Source organism: Micropterus salmoides, unplaced genomic scaffold (assembly GCF_014851395.1).
Source record: "Micropterus salmoides isolate LMB-PRFRI ecotype aquatic unplaced genomic scaffold, ASM1485139v1 Ms_hic_scaffold_10, whole genome shotgun sequence".
Classification (NCBI taxonomy): domain Eukaryota; kingdom Metazoa; phylum Chordata; class Actinopteri; order Centrarchiformes; family Centrarchidae; genus Micropterus; species Micropterus salmoides.
Genome location: NW_024040041.1, coordinates 34,755,282 through 34,777,658, shown reverse-complemented (window position 1 = coordinate 34,777,658; position 22,377 = coordinate 34,755,282). Strand labels below are relative to the sequence as shown.

The following is a 22,377-nucleotide window of genomic DNA, read 5'->3' as shown; positions in this document are numbered from 1 at the left end:
TGAAACATGTTATAGGTGAGATTTTGGGCGTGTCGCTGGACAGCTGGGCTTGTGTTGGAGGTAGACATGGAGGGAGGGAGGGAGGGGAGAAAAAGAGTATTTATGCAGGTGCAGATCTGATGATATGTACTTACAGCGATGGCTTTCTACAAAGTGATCTGTGTGGCGACTCTGCTGACTCTCCTGACACAAGGTAAGAACCCTCCTCACTGATTTAGTACAAAATGATGAGTAATTTGAATGGTATACTAATTGTGAAAAACATTGCAATAACCTCTACGTGTAGTTTTTTTAACTTCATGCACAGTCTCTTTTGTCTATTAAAGTTTGTGTTTATTGCAAAACGTAATGTGATTCTAATTTAGTTTCACCCCACAGTAACATTTATGAAGTTACAGTAAATCTATGCATCCTGTTGCACACCTGTGATTTGTGCTTCTGATTGACAAGATATCATGAAACAGACACAAAATCTTCCACTTGCAGAACATTCTTAAATAAATATTAAAAAGTTTTAAGTTGATCCAGATTTTAGATCTTTCATTAAGTGGTAAGCCCCATCTTCAGGACCCGCTGAAGTCTATAAGACCACCTGCTGGCCATCCTTTAAAATATTCCACAGTTTAGTACAAGCTAACTAGTTACGTTCAATTGTGCTTGATTTTAAAATTAAAGTCACAGAATTTACATATAATTCTGCAACTTAAAGCCACCTTAAAAACGTCTTATTCTTTTCAGTCTGTCCTTGTAGTATGAGTTTTTTGTAAGCATGCAATTAAAGAAATATTTGTGGATTTAATTTAAGTCATTTATGGAACTTTTGTATCCAGGGATATGTGGATAAATTAGAGAAACAGATGGTCACTGTACCGACACTGTGTGACTACAGATTTGTTTGAAAATCTTTAACTGAGGAGAAGAAGAACATCTGTTCACTGAACAGTTAATCATCCACGAGCAGAGTGAACCTTCCTCCATGTAACAGCAAATGCTTTTTTTTCTGAATGTGGCAGAAATTGGGAAAAATAAGGATTAACAAATGCAAAAATGTTTATCCTGTTAGCTGAGAGAAGACAGGGCTAAACGTTTTTCTGTGTTTGAATGAATTTAGTAAGAAATGTTACAAATGATGACAAAATTCCTCCCATGCAAATATCACTTCAATATAGCTAAGACATAAATAAATACACAATTTCTGTATCAAATATTGTTTGTTTTGTGTTTTCAGAGTCTCACTCACAACTGAATGGTAAGTCAAAGTTTCTACTCTCTTTTTTACTTCCTGTCTGTCACTGGAACGTTTTAGACATATTTCTATTCTTCTTATTTTCCTATTTTGTCTTTGTCTCTCTCCTCAGTGTGTGGTCTGCCAACACTCAACACCAGGATTGTCGGAGGAGATGTGGCCCCTGCAGGCAGCTGGCCCTGGCAGGCCAGTCTGCGAACCTCAGAGCCCCACATCTGTGGAGGATCCCTCATTAACAATCAGTGGGTGCTGACTGCTGCTCAATGCTGCACCAGGTAAGCAGTAAGGGTAGGGCCGCTACAAAAACAACATGCCATAAAGAGTCGCAAACAGCCTGTCCAAGGCAGTGGTTCCCAACCTGGGGCAGGAATCTCTCTAAGGGGTTGCAGGATAAATCGGAGAGGTCCTGAGAGGCATCCGAAGTGTTCTGTTTTCTAGTCCGACTGGTATTAACCAATCAGGTTTGAGTGGGCTTTGATTGCATGCAGGTTGCAACAGTCGGTGTGGGGAGCAACAGAGGTGGATCGTGATGCCGCTAATGCAATCTCTGAACCCATTGGCTTTCGTCAGACAATGATTTAGCTTTTTTTAGCTTTGTGAACTGGTTACTTGTGAAACAATCTGGTCATAAACGTCTCCAAGTCCATTCTCACATCACATGTTGCTTATCAGACTGTAAACATGGGGTGCAGCTCAAGTCTGTTGTTTGTCTTCTTCTTTTTTTTTTTACTGATCGACACGCCCCTTTATCGTATAGCCGTTATTGATTGGACAGCTGATCGTACTGATCTGATTCATCGCAACACTGTTTCATACCAGAGTGAAGACAGATAGTCCTGATTAAACTCAAGTGTATCACTGCCAAGTTTTATATGCGATTCATTTAATGATTTGCCGTCTTGTTAAAATGTTTTCGCTGTCAGTCTGAACAACAAAAGCAGAAAAAACAACTTTCTTCATTTTATTAGAAAGATTTTTCTTTTCTGTTATTTCCTCAATTAACTTAACTTATTATCGAGACAATTAAAGACCACTGCATGTAAAAGGAAGTCTTGGCCTGGATATATGCTAGCTACACCCCCAGAACTTTGCCTGTTGCCCCCATTAATGAATCATCCAGAGATAGACATTTCTTAATTCCATGTGCATTTGTTCCCCCTCTCTCTTTGGAGTTAATAGAGTTTAAGCTTGGACTGCCATGTACACTGGGAGAGAAGATGGTTTTGCTGTTGGTCTCCACTAGGGCTGTACGTAACGATTATTTTTCAAGTCAATTAAAACGACTAATTTTGTGTATTCCATAGAAAAAAAGTTGCCTATCCAAAATAAATATCAAACACATGTCTAATCAATAAATCTATATTTCATTTAATCATCCTGATGAAGCACATTAGAATAATGACAATGATAAAATCTTAAAATTAATCCAATTTCCATGTCACTGTTGTGATAATAACAACAAAAGACATTAATCAGGCTACTTTACTTAAAACTTAAAATGTTTTGCCATATGATAATTCAATGTATGTCTGCGTCAGTGTTGGGCAAAGAGAACACCTGAGACGACTCTCAGACTGTGCCGACAGTCACACATCGTCAGTACTGTTAGATTCAGCTGTTTTCTCGCTCATACGTTGCGTTTTAACAGAAAACAGTCGAACGTTGTGCGGTGTAACGTTACGTTACCATGACAGCAGAGGGACAGAAATAACTTGACATGAAGGCAATGAAGAAAAACTTAAATACATTTTAACGGACTGCGTGTCCTCGCGCTGATAATGTGCCCGTGCTTGTTTGGAGACAAAGTAAACAGGATTTGGGGCCCTAGTCTCCACATCAACAGATGCAAAGAACAGATTAGCTACATGTGCAGACTGAAGTATTAATCAAAAATTTGAGGGAACAACTTATGGAATTAGCACTAGAGGTCATGAAAAAGGATATTGAGCATGTGAACGACTAAGATGAGGGAATCATTTATATAACTTGTGGGAATTGAATCTCCCTGTCGCAACATGAAGCTCCATACAAACTGGACGTTGCACTCTTTTTTTCTCTTCTGATAACTCAGACAAGGCGTAGGCACGAGCACTCTGACTGTGGTTCTGGGTCTCCAGAGTCTACAGGGAACAAACCCCAATCAAGTGTCTCGGGCAGTATCACAGATCATCATTCATCCCAACTTTAACCCTGGAACTTTTGAAAACGACATCTGCCTCCTGAAGCTCTCCTCACCGGTGACATTCAACGCCTACGTCCAGCCCGTCTGCCTGGCAGCCACAGGCAGCACCTTCTACAAGGGCACTGTCTCCTGGGTCACCGGCTGGGGCAATGTTGGAACTGGAGGTGGGTCAGAAAGGAAGAGCGCAGAATTATGTGGCTTACATGGAAGCATGGTTGGAAAATTCAAACAAAGGTTATAATCTGTTATGCAAAACTAAATCTAAATAAAACTGGTAAATGCAACCACACAGAGACGAGCAGAACTCTCAACATCCTACTATGACTGAAAACCATTTCTACAAGAGCGAGCAAGCAAGCATTTTGGGGCACAACCAGGTGACACACATCAGGTAATCAGGACAGGAGAGACCCCCCCCCCCTACACACACACAGGCAGGGAGATACAGATGTGACACAGATCTGTACTATAAAGCCCGTTGACTGGAAATATGAGTAGCTTTGGCTACGTTCACACTGCAGGCCTTAAAGCTCAATTCCCATTTTTTTTCCAGATCAGGGGTGTCATTTATAAACGGTGCGTATGTACAAAAAAAGGGCTGGAAACGTGCGTACACCACTTCCCAAGCAAAGGCTGTGATCTATAAAAACAAACTTGAAGGACGAATATGCAAGTAAAGTCTGAACCATGCGTAATAAATCAAAATATTACATCAGAGTGTTATGGGCTTAAAGACTTTCTGAATAAACAAATACCCATTTGATTGATTTTCCCTGAAGTGCGCAATAAAAATGCATTTGGTTTACTCTCTTTTCAAACGGGGGGAATCCAAATTAGTACCTGGGTCATCCCATGTTGCATTTATGTGTCCCCCTCCACCTCCGTCACAACTCAAGAGGGATGCACCTTCCTGCAGATCGGTTATAAGGGGGTGGAGCTTTGGTGCCCCCTTTCCTCCGGTTCACAAGAGTTGTATGTACCTGTATGTGCGCATTTTACCCACCAAACAACTTCAGCTTCACTAAAACAAATGTCATTTCTTTTTTTTAGCTTTTCTGTCAGAATTTGCCTCCTTTTCTTCATGCAGTCAGTAAGTATTAATATTAATGAGGGGCTTTTCACTGACCATTTATAGATAACTATGGGTGTTTGAAGGGTCGGACATGGAGTCAAGTTGATTTTGATTTATAAAGGGAAATCATAAAACTTGCGCATGTTTTATAAATATTGATATTTTTGTAGGTACGCACTTCCTGTGTTTAGAACGTACGCAATCTTTAGGAGTATTTTCTACGTACAGTTTTATAAATGAGACCGCTGGATTGTTTTGTTTGACAGTTCACATTATAGTTTAAATGTTGCCCACATCAGACTCCAGTGTGGATATCCACAGCCTGAAAGTGACCCACATGAGCAGAAGAATTAAACAACTTGTGGTACAGAAGTAAAAAAGGAGCCACAGAGGTTAGCTTCAGTTAGCTTATACTTGCTAACACTCCCCATATCTTACAGGATTTCAATTTCAAGGACCGCCTTTTTTCACCTACATAATATTGCGAAAATCAGGAACATCCTGTCTAAAAATGATGCAGAAAAACTAGTCCGTGCATTTGTTACTTCTAGGCTGGATTACTGCAATTCCTTATTATCAGGCTGCTCGAAAAAGTCCATTAAGACTCTTCAGCTGATCCAGAATGCTGCAGCACGTGTTCTGACAGGAACCAGGAAAAGAGATCACATTTCTCCTGTTTTAGCTTCTTTGCATTGGCTTCCAGTAAATCCAGAATAGAATTTAAAATCATTCTTCTTACCTACAAAGCTCTTAATGGTCAGGCACCATCTTATCTTAAAGAGCTCATAGTACCTTACTACCCCACCAGAGCACTGCGCTCCCAGAATGCAGGGTTACTTGTGGTTCCTAGAGTCTCCAAAAGTAGACTAGGAGCCAGAGCGTTCAGCTATCAAGCTCCTCTCCTGTGGAACCAGGTTCCAGTTTGGGTTCAGGAGGCAGACACCATCTCCACATTTAAGAGTAGGCTTAAGACTTTCCTCTTTGATAAAGCTTATAGTTAGGGCTGGCTCAGGTGAGTCCTGAACCATCCCTTAGTTATGCTGCTATAGGCCTAGACTGCCGGGGGATTTCCCATGATGCACTGAGCTCCTCTCTCCTCTACTTTCTCTCCCTCTGTATGCAACCTCATCCCATTATTGCATGTTACTAACACAACTTCTCCCCTTTCCGGTAGTCTTGTGCTTTTTTGTCCCTCTCCTCTCTCCTCCTATCACTTCCTGCAGGTGTTTCTGGCTCTGGAGCTGTGGAGTCTGGATCTGTGGTTGCGGGATTCCCGCTCGACAGCCACTGCTACAATTATTATTAATCCTATTATTATTATTATTATTATTATTATCAACAACAACATTAATATTACTTGAATCATTTTATTTAATTTTATTTTCTGTCTGCACCACAACCACTTTTACTGTTTATGCAGTTCTATGTGGGTATTGTGTTGGATCATCCCCTCACCCTCTCTCTTTCGCTATCCAACGCTCTTTCTGGCTCTCTCTCTCCCTCAGCCCCAACCGGTTCAGACAGATGGCCACCAAACCTGAGTCACAGTTCCGTTCGAGGTCTTTCTACCTCCTAAAAGCGAGTCTTTCCTTGTCTCAGTTGGCAAGTGTTCATAATAATATGAAGAGTACAATCTAGACCTGCTCTACATAAAATGTAAAATGTTTGCTTGATCCATCGAGGTGTACTTGAGGTGTGCCACAGAGCACTGATGTATTTAGTAAACTGCTCATTTTGTGTGAGGCCATTTTAAAACATGTGAACACTTGTTTATTAAACTAAATTTGTGTCTCTTTAGTGTCCCTGCCTTTCCCACAAAACCTAATGGAGGTGCAGCTGCCGATTGTTGGAAACAGAGAGTGTACCTGTAACTACGGATTGAGTTTGATCACAAACAACACGATGTGCGCCGGGTTAAATGTTGGAGGGAAGGGCATCTGTCAGGTGATCAGTTTTACTCCTGTGTTCGAGTCTGATTTTACCTTCTGCAATGACTCCTTCTCCTAAATGTTTCTTTCCGTAAAGGGGGATGGAGGAGGTCCATTGGTGAGCAAGCAGGGCGGTCGCTGGATCCAGGGGGGAATCACGAGTTTCCTCAGTAATAAGGGCTGCGCAGTGCCTAATATCCCATCAGGCTACACCCGAGTGTCCCAGTATCAGTCCTGGATCAACAGCCAGATCACCATCAACCAGCCGGGCTTCATCACCTTCACCTCCACAGGGACCGATGGTGACCTCAGCGTCACCTGTCCTGCCCTGCCACCACCCATAGCCCAAGGTAAGTGCCTACCATGTCCAGACTTTGATTTGTAACTCTACATTTTACCTTGGAAAGCTATTAGATAAATATGTTTCATATTCTGTTTCAGAATTTATTCGAATGGCAATGTGTTCATTTACTGTTTCACAGAATGAAGTTCATGGAAGTACTATGGTTGTTTATAAAACAACAATGTTATACACTTGAGATCACAGGAGTACTCTTTGTAAAGAGTTAACTGACCTTCATGTGCAAAATCAGCGGCATGCCCCTTTAACTTCTACTACTCTCATGTGTTTATTACATTAAGTCTTGGAAACTGCCACCTCTTTCCAGGAAAAACACCTAAAATAACAAACCCAAAAATTTATCAGTAACAACTCCTCAACCATCAGACCTAGATGCATAATTCTGCTCTCTTCTGATAGGTCAGAAGCTAAGGAATATGTATCCAATGTAAATTAACATTGTAATTCTTCCATACCTGAAAGGTTGATGCAATAAAAGAAAATAAGATATTTTCATCCTCGCCTGGTATATAATCTATATTTCAAAGGCAATATCACCATCAAAACCATCATCGTGAAGATTATGATGCAACTGAATATCTTCTACTACACCTGGAATACAATTGTAACTGTACATTTGATGAAAAGAAACTAATATACAACGGGTATTATACTTTTTTTTTTAATATAGCAGGCAAATGTCCATGTTTTGGCCATATTTACTGTTTGTATGTTGACTTTTACTGGAAGTTTTATTAAAAAACACTTTCTGTCTATACAACCATGTTCCAAATTACATAAAGCTTCCAAAACATTGAAATAGTGATAAAAGCAGTGAATATTGATCAATATTCCGATGACCAAAAGAACTCCCATGCTTGGGGTTCAATCCACCATCCAATCCAACAACAACCATCCACTTAACCCCTAGTTGCTCCAGAGGCGTGCGACCCCCGGCATGTATAGAAAAGCATCAGCTAATGAATAAATGAAATGTAATGCTTGAGAACAGAACATCCCACAGTGATGAATGAGGCGACAGACGATTCTTTGAGCAGACCTTTCATTTGATGTCTGTGTACCTACAACGAGTTGACCACCAGATGGCAATAAAAACCGTGTGTTCCAAAGCAACACTTTTCGCCTGCTGCAGTCAAAGTTGGAAGGAAGCTGGCAGAGAGCTAAAAGGTATTGTGCAACACCACGATGGCGTCACGGCAGCATTTTTGTTAACAAAAGAGCTGCTTTTGGACTAAAAACAGGAAAACAGCAAAAATAAGTCAGTGGTTGTAATTGTAAATGTATATTGATGCGTTTGTTGTTATTGTTGTCCAGCTAATTAGTCTGTGAGTTTGGCTATTTGAGTTATGTGAGTTACGCAGCTGATCGCAAGAGGCTCTCAGCTTTCTTTAGAGTGGTCTGTCATGTGGGTACGATGAGATGAGAGATATCTGGATGGCAATAACTGCAGCCATGTACAGTGATTACAGAGCAAAATATGTTGGATATAAGCTCATTTAGATGCTTGGTGCTTGATGTGTGTTTGGTGTGGATAAAAATGGTTGGTTTGAGATTCTAGCTGAGCCTCTTAGCTTCACAGAGGTGTGTAGCATGGATAGGGTGACAAAATACTGGATTCTGACATGAATATCTCAATCGGCATTTTGCACGAAAATCTCGCTGCCCCAGGAAAGTGGAGGAGGTGTCAGCAACAACAAGCATCATCAGGGACCGGAGCAATAACATTAGTAATATTAATAAAACTCATTAGTATTAGTAGTAATAAGATTAGCAGCAGTACAATAACACACAGTAATTTCAGCCTATCCTTACTGTAAAAACAGCGGAATTGGTTGATTGTTCAAGCAGCTTATTACGACCCATATTTTCATATATTGTTAGGCTGTGACCCTTGGTGGTCATAAGACGTAATAAAAGAAGAAGACAGCTGAAACATTTTGGTTATTGAAGTGGAAACTGATTTTCTAAGTCTGTTAGCTGAGAGATGACAGGATTATTTTGTTTTGTTTGTTATTTTATGTGCATTTTAAAGTGTCACATTAGAAAAGGTTGATGGGGGGGACGCTCTTTAGCAGCGTCATGTAAAGACGTATCACCCATTTGCTCCGCACGGATAAACTTCTTTTTTTCCATAAATACTGTGATATCTGACTTTGTGTAATACTACATAGCCCCTTAAACAATACAGTAAGTATTGGTGTAACTAAAAACTGCTGTCTCGCCATGTACAGATTAAAAAGCTCAAAAAAGTCGGAGGCCTCAATGATATCCAATAGTAATGCAGCGTCCCAGGATATGGCTAAGCTAATGGCAGCTATAGCTGACTCTGAACAATCTGTGCTGGCAAGGATTGACTCAAATGTGGAATCCAAGATGCAGGCTCTTAACAAGATGATTGATTCCCTGCGTACCCATTTAGTGGACCAGATTGAAGGTGTTCGGGCTGAATTCAGTGCTAAGTTTGAGACGCTAGCCGCTAACTCCGATGCTAGTCAAGTTTGTCTGACTAACTTGGAGGAGGCCACAAACTTGTACTCCGATAGAGTGGTCGAGTTGGAGGAGCAAGTCCACTCTTTGAAAGATAGTGTTATAACCCTCACTGATAAGACGAAAGATTTGGAAGGGAGACAACGCCGCTGCAATATTCGTATACTCGGTGTAAAGGAACAGTTTGAGGCAGGCTCCCGTCCCGTCGTCTCCGTGGCTAAGCTGCTACAGGAGGTTCTGGGCCTAGACGCTACTCCTACCCTAGACCGGGCGCACCGGGGCTTGCAGCCTATTTATTTGAGACAACAACAACCCAGGCCATTCATTGTGAAGTTCTACTACTACCAGGAGAAGCTGGGAGTGCTCCGAATGGCGGCAAAGAGGGGCCCATTGGTTTACAACGGTGACACCATTTTGATCTTTCCGGACCTGCCACGTACAGTCGTGAAGAGAAGAGGGACTTTCAGAGGTGTCAAGGATCTCCTTCGCAACTGTCGTAACGTGAAGTTTGGGATGCTGTACCCAGCGAGGCTAAGAAGAACCTCCTCCCTAGGTGAGAAGATTTTTACGGATCCGGCTGGTGCAAAGGACTATGTGATAAAACACTTGGTGGAGGGGGCTCAACAGGATGATGGCTGAGTATGTCATATTAATATGATAGCTTAATTGTCTGCTGAGAAACTGATACTGTGATGTTAGCTAGCCCCTGTAGTGCTTTCACCTGTTTTGAGTTTTGTATTTTAATTCAGACACTGCCATTTGGGGGCCTTTTTGACTGGTGATGTTTGCACTTAAATATTGTTGCTGTACTCTTATGATTATATCCTGTTGGATATCGTTTTATTTTAACCTACTTATATTCCCTGTAGGAGCAACCTTAGCACAGTGTGTGAGTACACGGTATTAGACTAATACTACATGTTAGGTTTTGGCTCTTGTGGGGGTGGTTATTTCCTTCTCGGGAAGGAACGTTTTGCTGGGTAGTTTGATATGTTTAAATGTTGTCTTTTCAGCTGCAGTTTTACTTCGGTGTGTTCACTTTTTTATTGTACACCACATGTATACTCCTCACTAACATGGTCATGGAGTCTTCTTGTAAGTTAGCCTATACTACTAAACCTCCTTCAACTACTTTTATTAGTTGGAATGTAAAGGGTCTTAATAGTGTACTCAAACGGAAAAGGGTATTTAGTCATCTTCAGACTTTTTGACCTGATATTGTGCTTCTGCAGGAGACACATTTCCGCACCACTGAATGTGAAAAACTAAGACAGAGTTGGTTCTCTCAAGTGTATCACTCGGGTTTTGACTCCAGGGCCAGGGGTGTCTCGATACTTATAAAGAGGAATCTTCCTTTTGTTTCTACCAATGTTGGATCTGATATCAATGGTCGTTTCCTAATCATCACAGGTAAACTTTTTAATGCTCCAGTTATTCTCGTTAATCTCTATGCTCCAAATTGGGACAACCTACAATTCTTTACTAGGCTCACTGGTATGCTGCCGGATCTTGGTAGTCACTATTTAATCTTGGGTGGGGATTTTAACTTAGTTCTTGATCTCAACCTGGATAGGTCCAGGCCACGGCATACGGCCAGGCTCTCTAAATCTGCGTCCTTGCTTAAATCATTTCTTCAAACTTACAGTCTGTCAGACACAATGCGTGCTACAGAGAATACTGCCAAAAGCGTTTCCTTTTTCTCACCTGTCCATCATTCATATTTGAGGATGGATTACTTTCTACTTGATAAAACTTAAAAGTTACCGCTTGTAAATATGCTATTGTAATCTCTGATCACTCGCCGGTGCAAACTGATCGTGCTACTCAACCAATTTTGAGATCTGACTTTTGCAAATTTGTCTCTATTTTTAAAGTCCACAATCTGGGAGTCCGTTAAAGCGTATCTGTGCGGACAAATTATTTTGTATACAGCAAATAAGAACAGAATGCGCGGGGAGAGACTCAGAGAACTTACTGAACTCATAGTAAAGCTTGATTTGCAGTATGCCAACAATCCCTCTGCTGAGTTGTACAAGCAGAAACTCATTCATCAGTCAGAGTTTGAGACCCTTTCAATTGCGGCAACAGAGAAGCTGATACTAAGAACAAGACAGCTCGTTTATGAACACGGGGAGAAGGCGGGCAGACTACTCTCCCATCAGTTACAGCAATCGATATCTAGCTGTGCAATATCAGAGATTAGGATACAGTTGGGGCAAATTGAGACAGACTCAAAAAAGATCAACACAGCTTTTAAAGGCTTTTATCAGGATCTTTATAAAACTAGGAGTGCAACCCCTCTCGCTGATGTAGATTCCTTTTTGGACAATTTGAATATTCCAACTATTACCTCGGACCAGCGGCAGTTACTTGAAATACCCATTACAACTCCAGAGGTTTTACAAGCGATCAGATCTTTACAGAGTGGTAAGGCCCCTGGCCTGGATGGGTATTCGTCAAATTTTTACAAGGCTTTTGCAAATAAACTGGGGCCCCTACTCTGTGATGTTTACATGCAGTCTCGGTACTTCCACAAACCCTGTCCCAAGCCACAATATCCGTGACTTCAAAAAAAGACAAAGTCTCAAAAATGCAAATCGTATCGCCCAATTAGTCTTGAAAAAGTGACCTCTGGCATTATACATTCAGACCAAACGGGCTTTATAGCAAATCGACTGTCATATTTTAACGTCAGGCGTCTATGTAACGTGCTATACTCAGAGCATTCCGCAATCCTTCCCGAATTGGTAGTCTCCCTCGATGCCGAGAAAGCTTTGGATTGTGTTGAATGGTCCTACCTTTTTTCTGCATACTAACAATGACACGTCAGACTACTTCCCCCTACATTGCGGTACTAGGCAGTGCTGCCCTCTCAGCCCCCTCCTGTTCGACATTGCGATAGAACCCTTAGCTGTTGCGCTCAAGTCCGATGCACAGTTTAAAGGTATTTGTCATGGTCCCACTATTCACAAGTTATCGTTGTACGTGGACATTATTCTTCTGTACATCACTGACCCAGATGTGTCTATTCCAAGGATTCTGGAAAGTCTCAAAACGTTTGGTCGATTCTCTGGGTACAGATTGAATTTTGGTAAAAGTGTACTCTTCCTTTACATATTTAGGAATTCAAATGTCTCAAATTTTTAAAGCCTCTTTAAGCATAATTTTGCCCCTCTCACTGATAAAACCAGGGTGGATTTAACACGGTGGTCGGCTCTTCCGATCTCTCTTGCAGGGCGGGTTAATATAATTAAAATGGTGGTCCTGCCTAGATTTCTGTACCTCTTCCAAATGATACCAGTTTTCCTTCTTAAATTGTTCTTTAAGAAACTGTCGTTGAAAAATAGTTGATGCGTTAAATGGGAGATGGAAACACTTTAGCAGAATAAATTCTGATGTAGTGAACTCACATCTGATCAGCTGTTTCCGCTGTCGGCGTCTTGCCGGATATTCCCATAACGCGCAGAGATATGGCTGGTAGCAACTTGCTCGCTTGAAACACTTTCCTGAGGATCACTTTCCATTTTACTAAGCTCAATGGCCATCAGGTCCATGCGGCTGTTTGTTTATCTGGTTGTCTCTGGTTCAGCTATTTCGCATTTACTTTTTGTTTTCTTTTATGGGACAAAAATCCGCTTACAATTCACATGACAATTAGATGGAAACACGGTAAATGCTTACTTTTTAACTTCTTCTTCTTTTTAATAGTTTCATTATTGTTTGTATTTGCTGTCAACCCTGGATTGTTCACCCTGTGTCTTTATTGTCCCCCTCCTCAGTGTGTGGTCAGCCTACGCTCAACACTAAGATTGTTGGAGGACTGGTGGGCTCTGCAGGCAGCTGGCCCTGGCAGGCCAGTCTGCAAAGCTCTGGAATCCACTTCTGTGGAGGAACCCTCATTAACAATGAATGGGTGCTGACAGCTGCTAACTGCATCACAAGGTAACTAGTGAGGATAGGGTCACAGCAGAAAACAACATGCCACACAGTCCTGGAAACAGCCTTTCTAAGACAGTGGTTTCCAACCTGGGGTGGTGACCTCAGACCTTTGCTGCTCAGAGTTGAATGATTTTATCATTCATCATTATTCAAGAAGAATTGTTTCAACCTGTGATGATTGGTAGCAAGCAGACAATACTTCATTTTTGAGGGGTCCCCAGCCAACAAGGTTGGGAAGAACTGCTCTACGATCCAGGGGAGAAAATGGAAAAGAGGCCCTTAAGCAAGAGTTTAGGCTGCATTTTAGGGTTCATTTTTGCCCCATGTAGATCTAGAGCTAACCAGAAGGGGGTGGAGCAATATTCTGGTTAAACCAGCTAATTTCCATAATAACAAATTAAAAATACGTATAAACCCTGTGATCCCTTCCTTACTGTACTTACAGGCGGTCTTGTCCTGCAAAGATTTGGTCCAATGTTCACCAGGCAACAGGCAGGTGGAGAGAAAAGAAGAATGAGCAAAGCAACGCAAACAGGCAGGCAGATGGGCAAAAACTAGCAAATAGCTGGTTAAGCTCAAACTGTTTGAGGTTCGGCTGGAGTGTCAAAGACATACGGTTGATTACTCAATGATCCTTAAGTATTGTAATCTTAGATGAGCATTTATGTTCTGAAAATTGTCTTGCAACCAACAAGAAATGTTAACTAACAAATGAAAATGCTTTGAGAAGGTTTATTAGCACAATAAGAAAACATTCAATGCAATGTAAATAAAGAAGATAGATATGCAAATCGCCCAAAAGAAGTAGCTTTAGCTAAAACAAAACAAGCTACTGATTACTGCATTATATTCCATTATATATTTATGTTTTGAATTGCCACCTGCCACCTGAATTGAGTTTCCTTTTATATAGATCAAACTTTTCCGCCATAAATTGCAGCGGAAAATGTCTCCAGAATGCAGGAAATAAATTGTTAGATGCTCAAAATCTTCTGCCGTAATCATATATTTCAGAATTGAATATTTATTCAAAATAGTATTAAAATATTTTCTCGTCTTGTTCTCATGAACCTAATATTGTGCATCGTCTGGTCTCGTGAGCTAAGTGTATCATCACACCCCTAATCTGCGCCTTTATGTCCTCACCACTTTTCAACGCAAAGTGACGCCAATGTGTGTGAATGATTAGAAATTGGCTGCAGGTGAGTCAGCACTCCATACCTGGCAGGCAGAGTAACGCCCCCTCTTATCTCTGCAGGACAGAAACAGACAAAGCGACAGAAGAGACAGCCAGAAAACAAAATACAGAGAACTTTGAAACCAACAAGCAACCGGCACTTACACACACAGAGAAACAAAATCAAACTACTTTTACTCACATTCACAGTAGTCATAGCAGGGGGGTACTGAAACCTTCATCAATTAATTTGTTTCTTCAACCTAATCTCTATTAACAGAAACCTCCCAGGTTCCTTGGTGTCAGTTTGTAACGCACTGGGGGAAGCCCTGTAGCTTCATTTATGAAAGCTAAAAACAGGTGACTGGAGACTATTGAACATAAGTGAAGTCATGAAAGTAACGTCGTTATTTCAACCCAAGCAATGACGTTTTCCTAAACCTAACCAAATTGTGATCTTTCACAACCTGAAACACAAGTTCCATTTTGAACTTCATTTGATTTGTATACTTGGAGATTGCTTTGTTGTAAAAAAAAATTTGATAAGGCAGAATGAGGTAGAAATGAATCCTTAGTTTTCTGGAATTCTCGACTGCAACAAATGCAAAGAACATGGACTGTATGTGCAGACTGAATGGAAAATTATTAATTTCCATAATTAGGTCTTGAGGTCATGAAAAAGTTAATTGAGCACATGAATGACTAAGGATGATGGGAATGATATCTCCCTGTTGCCACATCTATCGGGCTCCATACGAACTAGACTAGACGTGGTCTTAAAGTGGACTTAGTGTCTGCTAAAGTGTTCTTGACTACAGTTCTGCCTTTCATTTTCTTTTGTTTCTCTTCTCATAACCTCAGCGCAGGCGTAGGCACGAGCACTCTGACTGTGGTTCTGGGTCTCCAGAGTCTACAGGGAACAAACCCCAATCAAGTGTCTCGGGCAGTATCACAGATCATCACTCATCCCAAATTTAACCCTGGAACTTTTGAAAACGACATCTGCCTCCTGAAGCTCTCCTCACCGGTGGGTTTCAACGCCTACGTCCAGCCCGTCTGTCTGGCAGCCACAGGCAGCACCTTCTACAAGGGCACTGTCTCCTGGGCCACCGGCTGGGGCAATGTTGGAACTGGAGGTGGGTCAGAAAACCTGGATTACATTTATTTTCAGTGGTGTCAACAACTGTGTTTTTTCAGAAATGTCAATGCAAAAATGCAGCTCCTCCTTTACCAGGGGAGCAACAAATCCTTGTGGTTACAAACTGTGTGCAGGGATCCTTTTTATCATAATTTGCCTTAACATTAACACATAGTTTTGTGAAGAAGTTTGAATATTTTCTAAGTGCCAAGTGGAGTAGGGCCAACATGGAGTGCAGGGAAGAGGGGGTACGAGCACATTTACTGAAAGCAATAGCTCCGACTTAACACTCAGCACAGAGTGAGTCATGGAGAAGTGAGAGACTTCCTGCAGAGAAAATCAAATAAAAGGATAATGGGAAGACCAAGAAGCACAAATGTCTTCCACTTTCAATCCCCTGTGCAGCACCATAGAGTTTGAGATTATTCTGCGCTCCGATGCCCTCCAGAGCATCCATCTCAGAACACCGACAAGCCAGAGAGACGGGCGCTTGGCAGACAGGTGACATAGATCGTTCCCTATAATGAACAAACAGGGCGTGCACATAACGTAAGAAGACACTGGACAGAGAAGATGAGACACAGCATCCTCCTTGGACCTGTGAGGAGGTGGGAAACAAACCTCCAAAGGAATAACCCTCAATCTGAGTTGGGTGTTGAGGCGATCGCCCTGAATTCTGGGGCCTGAGGGGGCCACAGGGAGAGTAGATAGATTACTCTTTTAGCCAACGTCAAAGCCAAAAGCAAGGCAGCATTTTTAGGAATGGAATAGAATTTTGAATGAGCTTTATTGTAATTTTGCACGGCGGATGCTTTCCGCTCTGAGCCGATTGTCCGATCTCCAATTTATAGACAGGGTGAGACCGTGGTGGTGGCCAATCACGCGGGTGGGTATGGGAAAATATTTTTCAGTACTGCGTGTGTGTGCGCGAGGGATAAACCCAGTAGCGATAGCCTTAGACGGCAAAGCCTGTACGATTATGTAGAACTGGCCGTTCTGGGTGAAACCATATGAAACCACATTTCACCACTTGTGCTGTTTACTAAACTGTATTTGTCTCTTTAGTGTCCCTTCCTTACCCACAAAAGCTAATGGAGGTGCAGCTGCCGATTGTGGGGAACAGACAGTGTACCTGTACCTACGGATTGAGCCTGATCACAAACAACAAGATGTGTGCCGGTGCTGGAGGGAAGGACATCTGTCAGGTGATCAGTTTTACTCCTGTGTTCGAGTCTGATTTTACCTTCTGCAAAGATTCCTTCTCCTAAATGTTTCTTTCCGTAAAGGGGGATGGAGGAGGTCCGCTGGTGAGCAAGCAGGGCGGTCGCTGGATCCAGGGGGGAATCACGAGTTTCCTCAGTAATAAGGGCTGCGCAGTGCCTAATATCCCATCAGTCTACACCCGAGTGTCCCAGTATCAGTCCTGGATCAACAGCCAGATCACCATCAACCAGCCGGGCTATTACACCTTCATGTCCGCTGGGACTGACGGTGACCTCAGCGTCACCTGTTCTCCACCAAGAACTGCACGCTAACGTAAGTGCCGGCCATGTCTAGAGTTTGATGTTAACTTGATGAAACCCCTTAGAAAGCTTTAAAATTATGTAATTTGTAACTTGTTCAAAACACAATTTGGGATCTGGATAGTTTAGAAATTTGGCACTTTGATTGTTGATCTTAACATTGACATTGTGTCTCAAGAAACAGAAGTCTCTCCATTAACACCCTGAAATGTAGGGTGAGTTACAGAAGTTGGCACGCGAACACACTAACTAGGTGAAAGTTTCTTTTGTTTCTCTTGTCTCTTTCGTGTTTACGCACACAATTTTGGATCCCGAAGTTGATTGTTGTACGCAACATAACGGTCTCATACCTGCAGAAGATCTTCCACTGTTCTTTTACTGAGAGAAGGAACTCCTTAAGTTCATCAACGACTGTTGATTGCTGTGTGTTTTCATACCTAGCAGCACACTTCATATTTGGTTACCGTACCACGCTGCTGGGCCCGTAGCTGTGTTAGTTCCTGCCACTGTGTTCAAAATCGCAAGCAATACTTTATCCAGGACCACGGCCGTGAATGCAAGGTCACTGGTGGGTTCTGTGTGATAAAGTATTAGTTAAATTGTATCTAGCCACGTCAATCAGGACTTTATGTATCTCGCTCTGTGTGCCTTTTCTCTTTCCTCGTACTAACACATCACAAACATCCACTTTACTTGCATCCACACATCTGAAACCCACAGCATGTATTCTAAACTCCAGCTGTGCTCCACGCCATTTTGGTGCAGACAGATATAGTGTACTGGCTATTAAATATTGACAACATATTGCTGCTGTTTTATGTGGTTGCCTTGCTTTGGGGGAGCAAGTGCTGTTTTTGTGCGGTGTCCTAACCAACCATATGAGATCTTGATTACACTGGCAGAGGATACAGGTTAATTTAATATTAATACAAAAAATTCAAATAAAATAAATTATAAATGATGAATTAAAAAACTTGACTGTGGTGTGTCTCTGCATCTCCTTTGTTTGAATGTGGTTTAAAATTGGTTGTGGAACAGGAGCTTTATAGAAATTATGATAAGGGCTTATTGTTTTTTGTACCTTAGTTTGTGTTATGACTGTGATGGTGTAGGCTATTTTTTGGGAGCACCCATAGCAAGTGTTCAGATAGGCTACTTTAATTGTCAGACCCAGATGTTTGTATTTTGTAATGAGGATAACTTTATTCCCCAGATGAATCCAGTTTGGGTTAGGGTTACCTCTTACATCAACAAATAGCGTTAGTCTACAAAATTAGTGGTCTGGTGGTTTGCTTGAACAGGGTGGGCTGGGATGGAGACAAATTCCCGTATGGAATTATTGTGCCAATCATCTCGTGTCAACAGAGAAATAACAGAGTATATATATTCAACTTGGTGCAGCAAGAGAAAAGCAACTGCGGTCGCCTAATGCAGAAAAGTTCAGCCGCCTTGCTCCGGGAGGTTTTAATGTCATGTGACATGGTGACGTTTTACAGCACCGGCAAAAGTCGGACACAATTTCTAACCAGCATGCTTTATGTTAAGTCCAGCCTGCATCACGATAAGTCAGCGCTGTGACTCGCCTCATGAAGTCAAACGCACCTATAGTCTCACTTTAAATGATTGAGACATGTGGCCTTTCTGGAAATTTGCTCGTTCACTAAAAAAATATTAGGAAAAATAAGTTCAAGTCCAACTTTTTGTCAAACTGTAAATAATTCTGTTGATTTGTTCAGAGTGATCTGGTGGTGAGCAGGGCGGCTGTCGGTTCCAGGCAGCGGGGTTAATAGGTGGAAACAACGCCTCCAACACCACCACCTTCCTGGTTAATCTCCAGCCTCCATCAGCAACACCAACAGCACCAGCACAGCTGCCGCCAACATACCGACTACCAGCGGAGGCGCTCCTGCTCACTCCCCCTTCTTCTTCTTCTTCATCCATATCCTCATCTTCTCTGTGTGAGAGATTCTGGATGGAAACTGCTTTCTCTCTAAAATAAATCTTTCTGTCTGCTTCCTTTTGCTTTGAGCGTGTGTGCTACTGCTCTCAATCTGAAGTCTAATCCAAAAGTCCTGCAGTAAATCCTCCTTCACGATGGTTATAACCTGTTTGTGTTGAAAGTGTTTTAGAGATGTGTTGATTCAACTGTCATTTTGGAGACTGCTGTTGTGTGTTTGTAGCCACACGTGTATGAAAATAAATAAATGTTGCAAATAAAAAAAATTCTGCTGCATTTGTTGAAGTGAATTTGCTGAAAAACACATTCACACAGTTGCTATAAATATTAAAATGTATAATCATAGACACAATGTGCATATCTGCAAATCAGAATGTGTTCCACACCATTGGAATATTTTTTATATTTTCTACAATGGAGCTGAGGGGGTTTTAGCAAATCTACCAAAAAGCAGGGCTTCTACAACAAACAAATGAAAGGAAGAAGCTGAATCAAAGAGAGGAGGAACATCAGATGCAGATGCTTCGTGCAGCAGGGTCACTGAACGCTTTGGTGAGGATGAAAATGATGTGAATAAAATGCTGCGGCCTTTACAGTCACCAGATCTCAACCCGGTTTCACACCTGTGGAAGATTCTGGAGCAACGTGTAAGACAATGCTCTCCAGCAGCATCTCCATAAGAGCAGATGATAGAAACTCTCATCTTCAGATCCATCATGTTATTGATCAGAGTCCATGTTAAAGACAGCTGCTGTCACTCTGTTCACAGCTCAGAAGGCGTGCTCAGTGGTGACATCAGCAGTGATGTCATCACACTCGCCATCCAATTCGTCACTTCCTCCAACCCGCTGGGTCATCTCCATGGAGACGGCTGGTTTGTTTCCTGTCTTCCTGCTGCAGCAGATGGACAGCATCAGACCAGTAGAGACGCAGTATGGACAGAAGACCACTAGATGGCAGCAGAGTCTGAGCACAGACAGAGAGGAGTCTGACGGAGGAGAACAAGAATCACAGTCAGGTTTGTTGCCAAGTAGGTTTTCAACATCCAAGGAATTTGTCTTTTTGGTGCAGAACAATAAACATAGTGAGAGAAAATGAAAAACAGGGACTGTAAAAGTCAAGAATCATATAAAATATAAATTTGTTATAAAAATGCCACATGGGCTTGAGTGTACGATGTCATTGCCATTGTCACGCAGCCGCCACTGCATCAAGAAATGCAACCTAAAACTGTATGACGCAAGGAGAAGCCATACATCAATATTAGAAAGGTCATCTTAGATGGACCGAAAGACAGTGGAACCGTGTCCTGCCTATAGTCGACTGATGATCAAATCGTGTTTTTTTGCGCGGCAATTGCGGGGGGGGGGGGGGGGGGGGTTACGCACTCCCTGTGGCGGTTTTGGGGGAAAGCCAACAGGGGACACAGACCTAGGACTCTGGGCCTGAAGAAACCTCCATGTCGCCAAGCACATTATCTAATGTATATGAGAACAAAAGTAAACTACTTGTATGAAAGCAGCTAAAGAGCTATATAGTTTCCTTCTTATATTTCAATCAAGGCTCAACATATCTGTCCGACCTTCAGCCTCTCTGCTTCTCTGTGTCTCTGCAGAGCGCCTCCACTCCCCACACACACACACACGCACTTGCACACGGAGCGAAGTCAGCCAGCTGCTCAGTGGACGTTACCGACGTGACAACTACGCTGGTTAGTACGTGGTGCAATAAAAAAAGCGAGTTAAAAGCCAATACTTTCCCAACACACCTGTTTCATCTGCTCAGTTTCTCATCCACTGCAGCTGTGTTTTGGTTTTAAACAGGCATAGGGCTAGTTTGGCTAATAGCTTATTGTTACAAACAAGCTGAAGTGAAAGCTGTCTGTCTTTGGAAACTGTTTAGCTTAGTTTGTGGAGACAGACCAGCCCTCCTCTCTTCCAGCTGCAGCAGAGGGAGGAGGAGGACAGGAGGGACTGAGAACATTCAGTCTTTCTAAAAAATCACTCTGTATGTTGATGTCAGGATTATGATTTATTTCAGTGACATTTTAGATTTGTTTCCAGTGAGATATTAGTAACTTTGCTGTTGTAAATCCTGTTGCTGCTCTAGAAACTACATTTAGTTAATGACGTGTTGAGGTGCTGCAGTAAGCGTACTGACTCATTTCCGTTTCCAGTGCTTGTGTGTTGGTAGCGTTTTTTGCTTTTCTCACTAAATATCAGTTAAATTTGTTAGATTGGTCATTACATTTGTCCCACTCAGCGACACACCCGCTGAGAAACCAACTCTGATCATTGGCAGCTCCATTTTGAGAAACGTGAAGTTAGCGAAGCCAGCGGCCATAGTTAAGTGCATCCCTGGGGCCAGAGCGGGCGACATTGAGTCTTATTTGAAACTGCTGGCTAAGGATAAACGTAAATACAGTAAGATTGTTATTCACGGCGGCGGTAATGACTCCCGGTTACGCCAATCGGAGGTCACTAAGATTAATGTTGAGTCGGTGTGTACATATGCAAAAACAATGTCGGACACCGTAGTTTTCTCTGGACCCCTGCCAAACCTGACCAGTGATGACATGTATAGCCGCATGTCGTCATTCCGCCGCTGGTTGTCGAGGTGGTGTCCAGCAAACGATGGGCTTTGTAGATCATTGGCAGACTTTCTGGGGAAGACCTGGTCTGATCCGGGGAGACGGCATCCATCCCACTTGGGAAGGAGCAGCTCTCATTTCTAGAAATCTGGCCAAGTTTATTAGTGGACCAAATCCATGACAACCCAGAGTTGAGACCAGGAGGCAGAGTCGCAGTTTAACACACTTCTCTGCCCTTCTTTTTTCAGCAGTTACCCACCCAAAACCCTACGCAGAGTCGCAGTCTAACACACTTCTCTGCTCCTCCATTTCAGGAATTACCTAGTCAAAACCCTACAGCAGGGGTTGGCGAATAAGTCTGGCATCGGCCCAAATTTTTGTCAAGTTGTTAAACGGTGGGCCAGAACAAAGTCAAACCATTTTGAAATCATGTACATGTTTAGCTCAGATGGTACTACATGGGACCCCCAAAAGGTAAGTTGTGAGATCGAGTCCATCTTATTGCAGATATTTTTTTCTCCTTTGTTAAACAAATAGAATAAAAGGACACGTTTGCAGATGCACACATAAAGCATGTGCTGTAGTATGTGCGCGTTCCAGCGTTTGATCTTCATTCATAAACCTATGGACACTTATTTTCATTTCCCTGAGGAAATTTTATTTTAGAGGCACAGTCACTTAAGAGGAAGTGATTATGTGAGTAACTGTAGCTGTCATGACTAAGATCCATTTCAGCACCAGCCGTTATCAATTTTTTTTGTTTGTTTGTTTTTCTGC

General features: G+C 42.1%; 3 protein-coding genes across 3 annotated transcripts in view; 2 read left to right on the top strand and 1 right to left on the bottom strand.

Moving 5' to 3' along the window:
- The window catches only part of LOC119895906 (Fc receptor-like B), a 119,752-nt gene that overhangs the window by 20,350 nt on the left and 77,025 nt on the right, over positions 1-22,377 (bottom strand). The gene's annotated exons all lie outside the window — the stretch shown is intronic.
- Positions 105-13,222, top strand: LOC119918164 (serine protease 33-like). The gene is made up of 7 exons (XM_038738744.1): positions 105-193; positions 1,229-1,249; positions 1,359-1,521; positions 3,318-3,592; positions 6,299-6,444; positions 6,526-6,778; positions 13,056-13,222. Exons 1-7 carry the CDS (start codon positions 139-141, stop codon positions 13,220-13,222), a joined length of 1,080 nt encoding a protein of 359 aa, XP_038594672.1. The 5' UTR covers positions 105-138.
- On the top strand, positions 14,785-19,216 carry LOC119918155 (mast cell tryptase-like). Its single transcript, XM_038738731.1, has 5 exons — positions 14,785-14,790; positions 15,156-15,528; positions 16,596-16,735; positions 16,817-17,066; positions 18,790-19,216. The coding sequence occupies exons 1-4, from the start codon at positions 14,785-14,787 to the stop codon at positions 17,063-17,065; spliced, it is 768 nt and encodes a 255-aa protein (XP_038594659.1). The 3' UTR covers position 17,066; positions 18,790-19,216.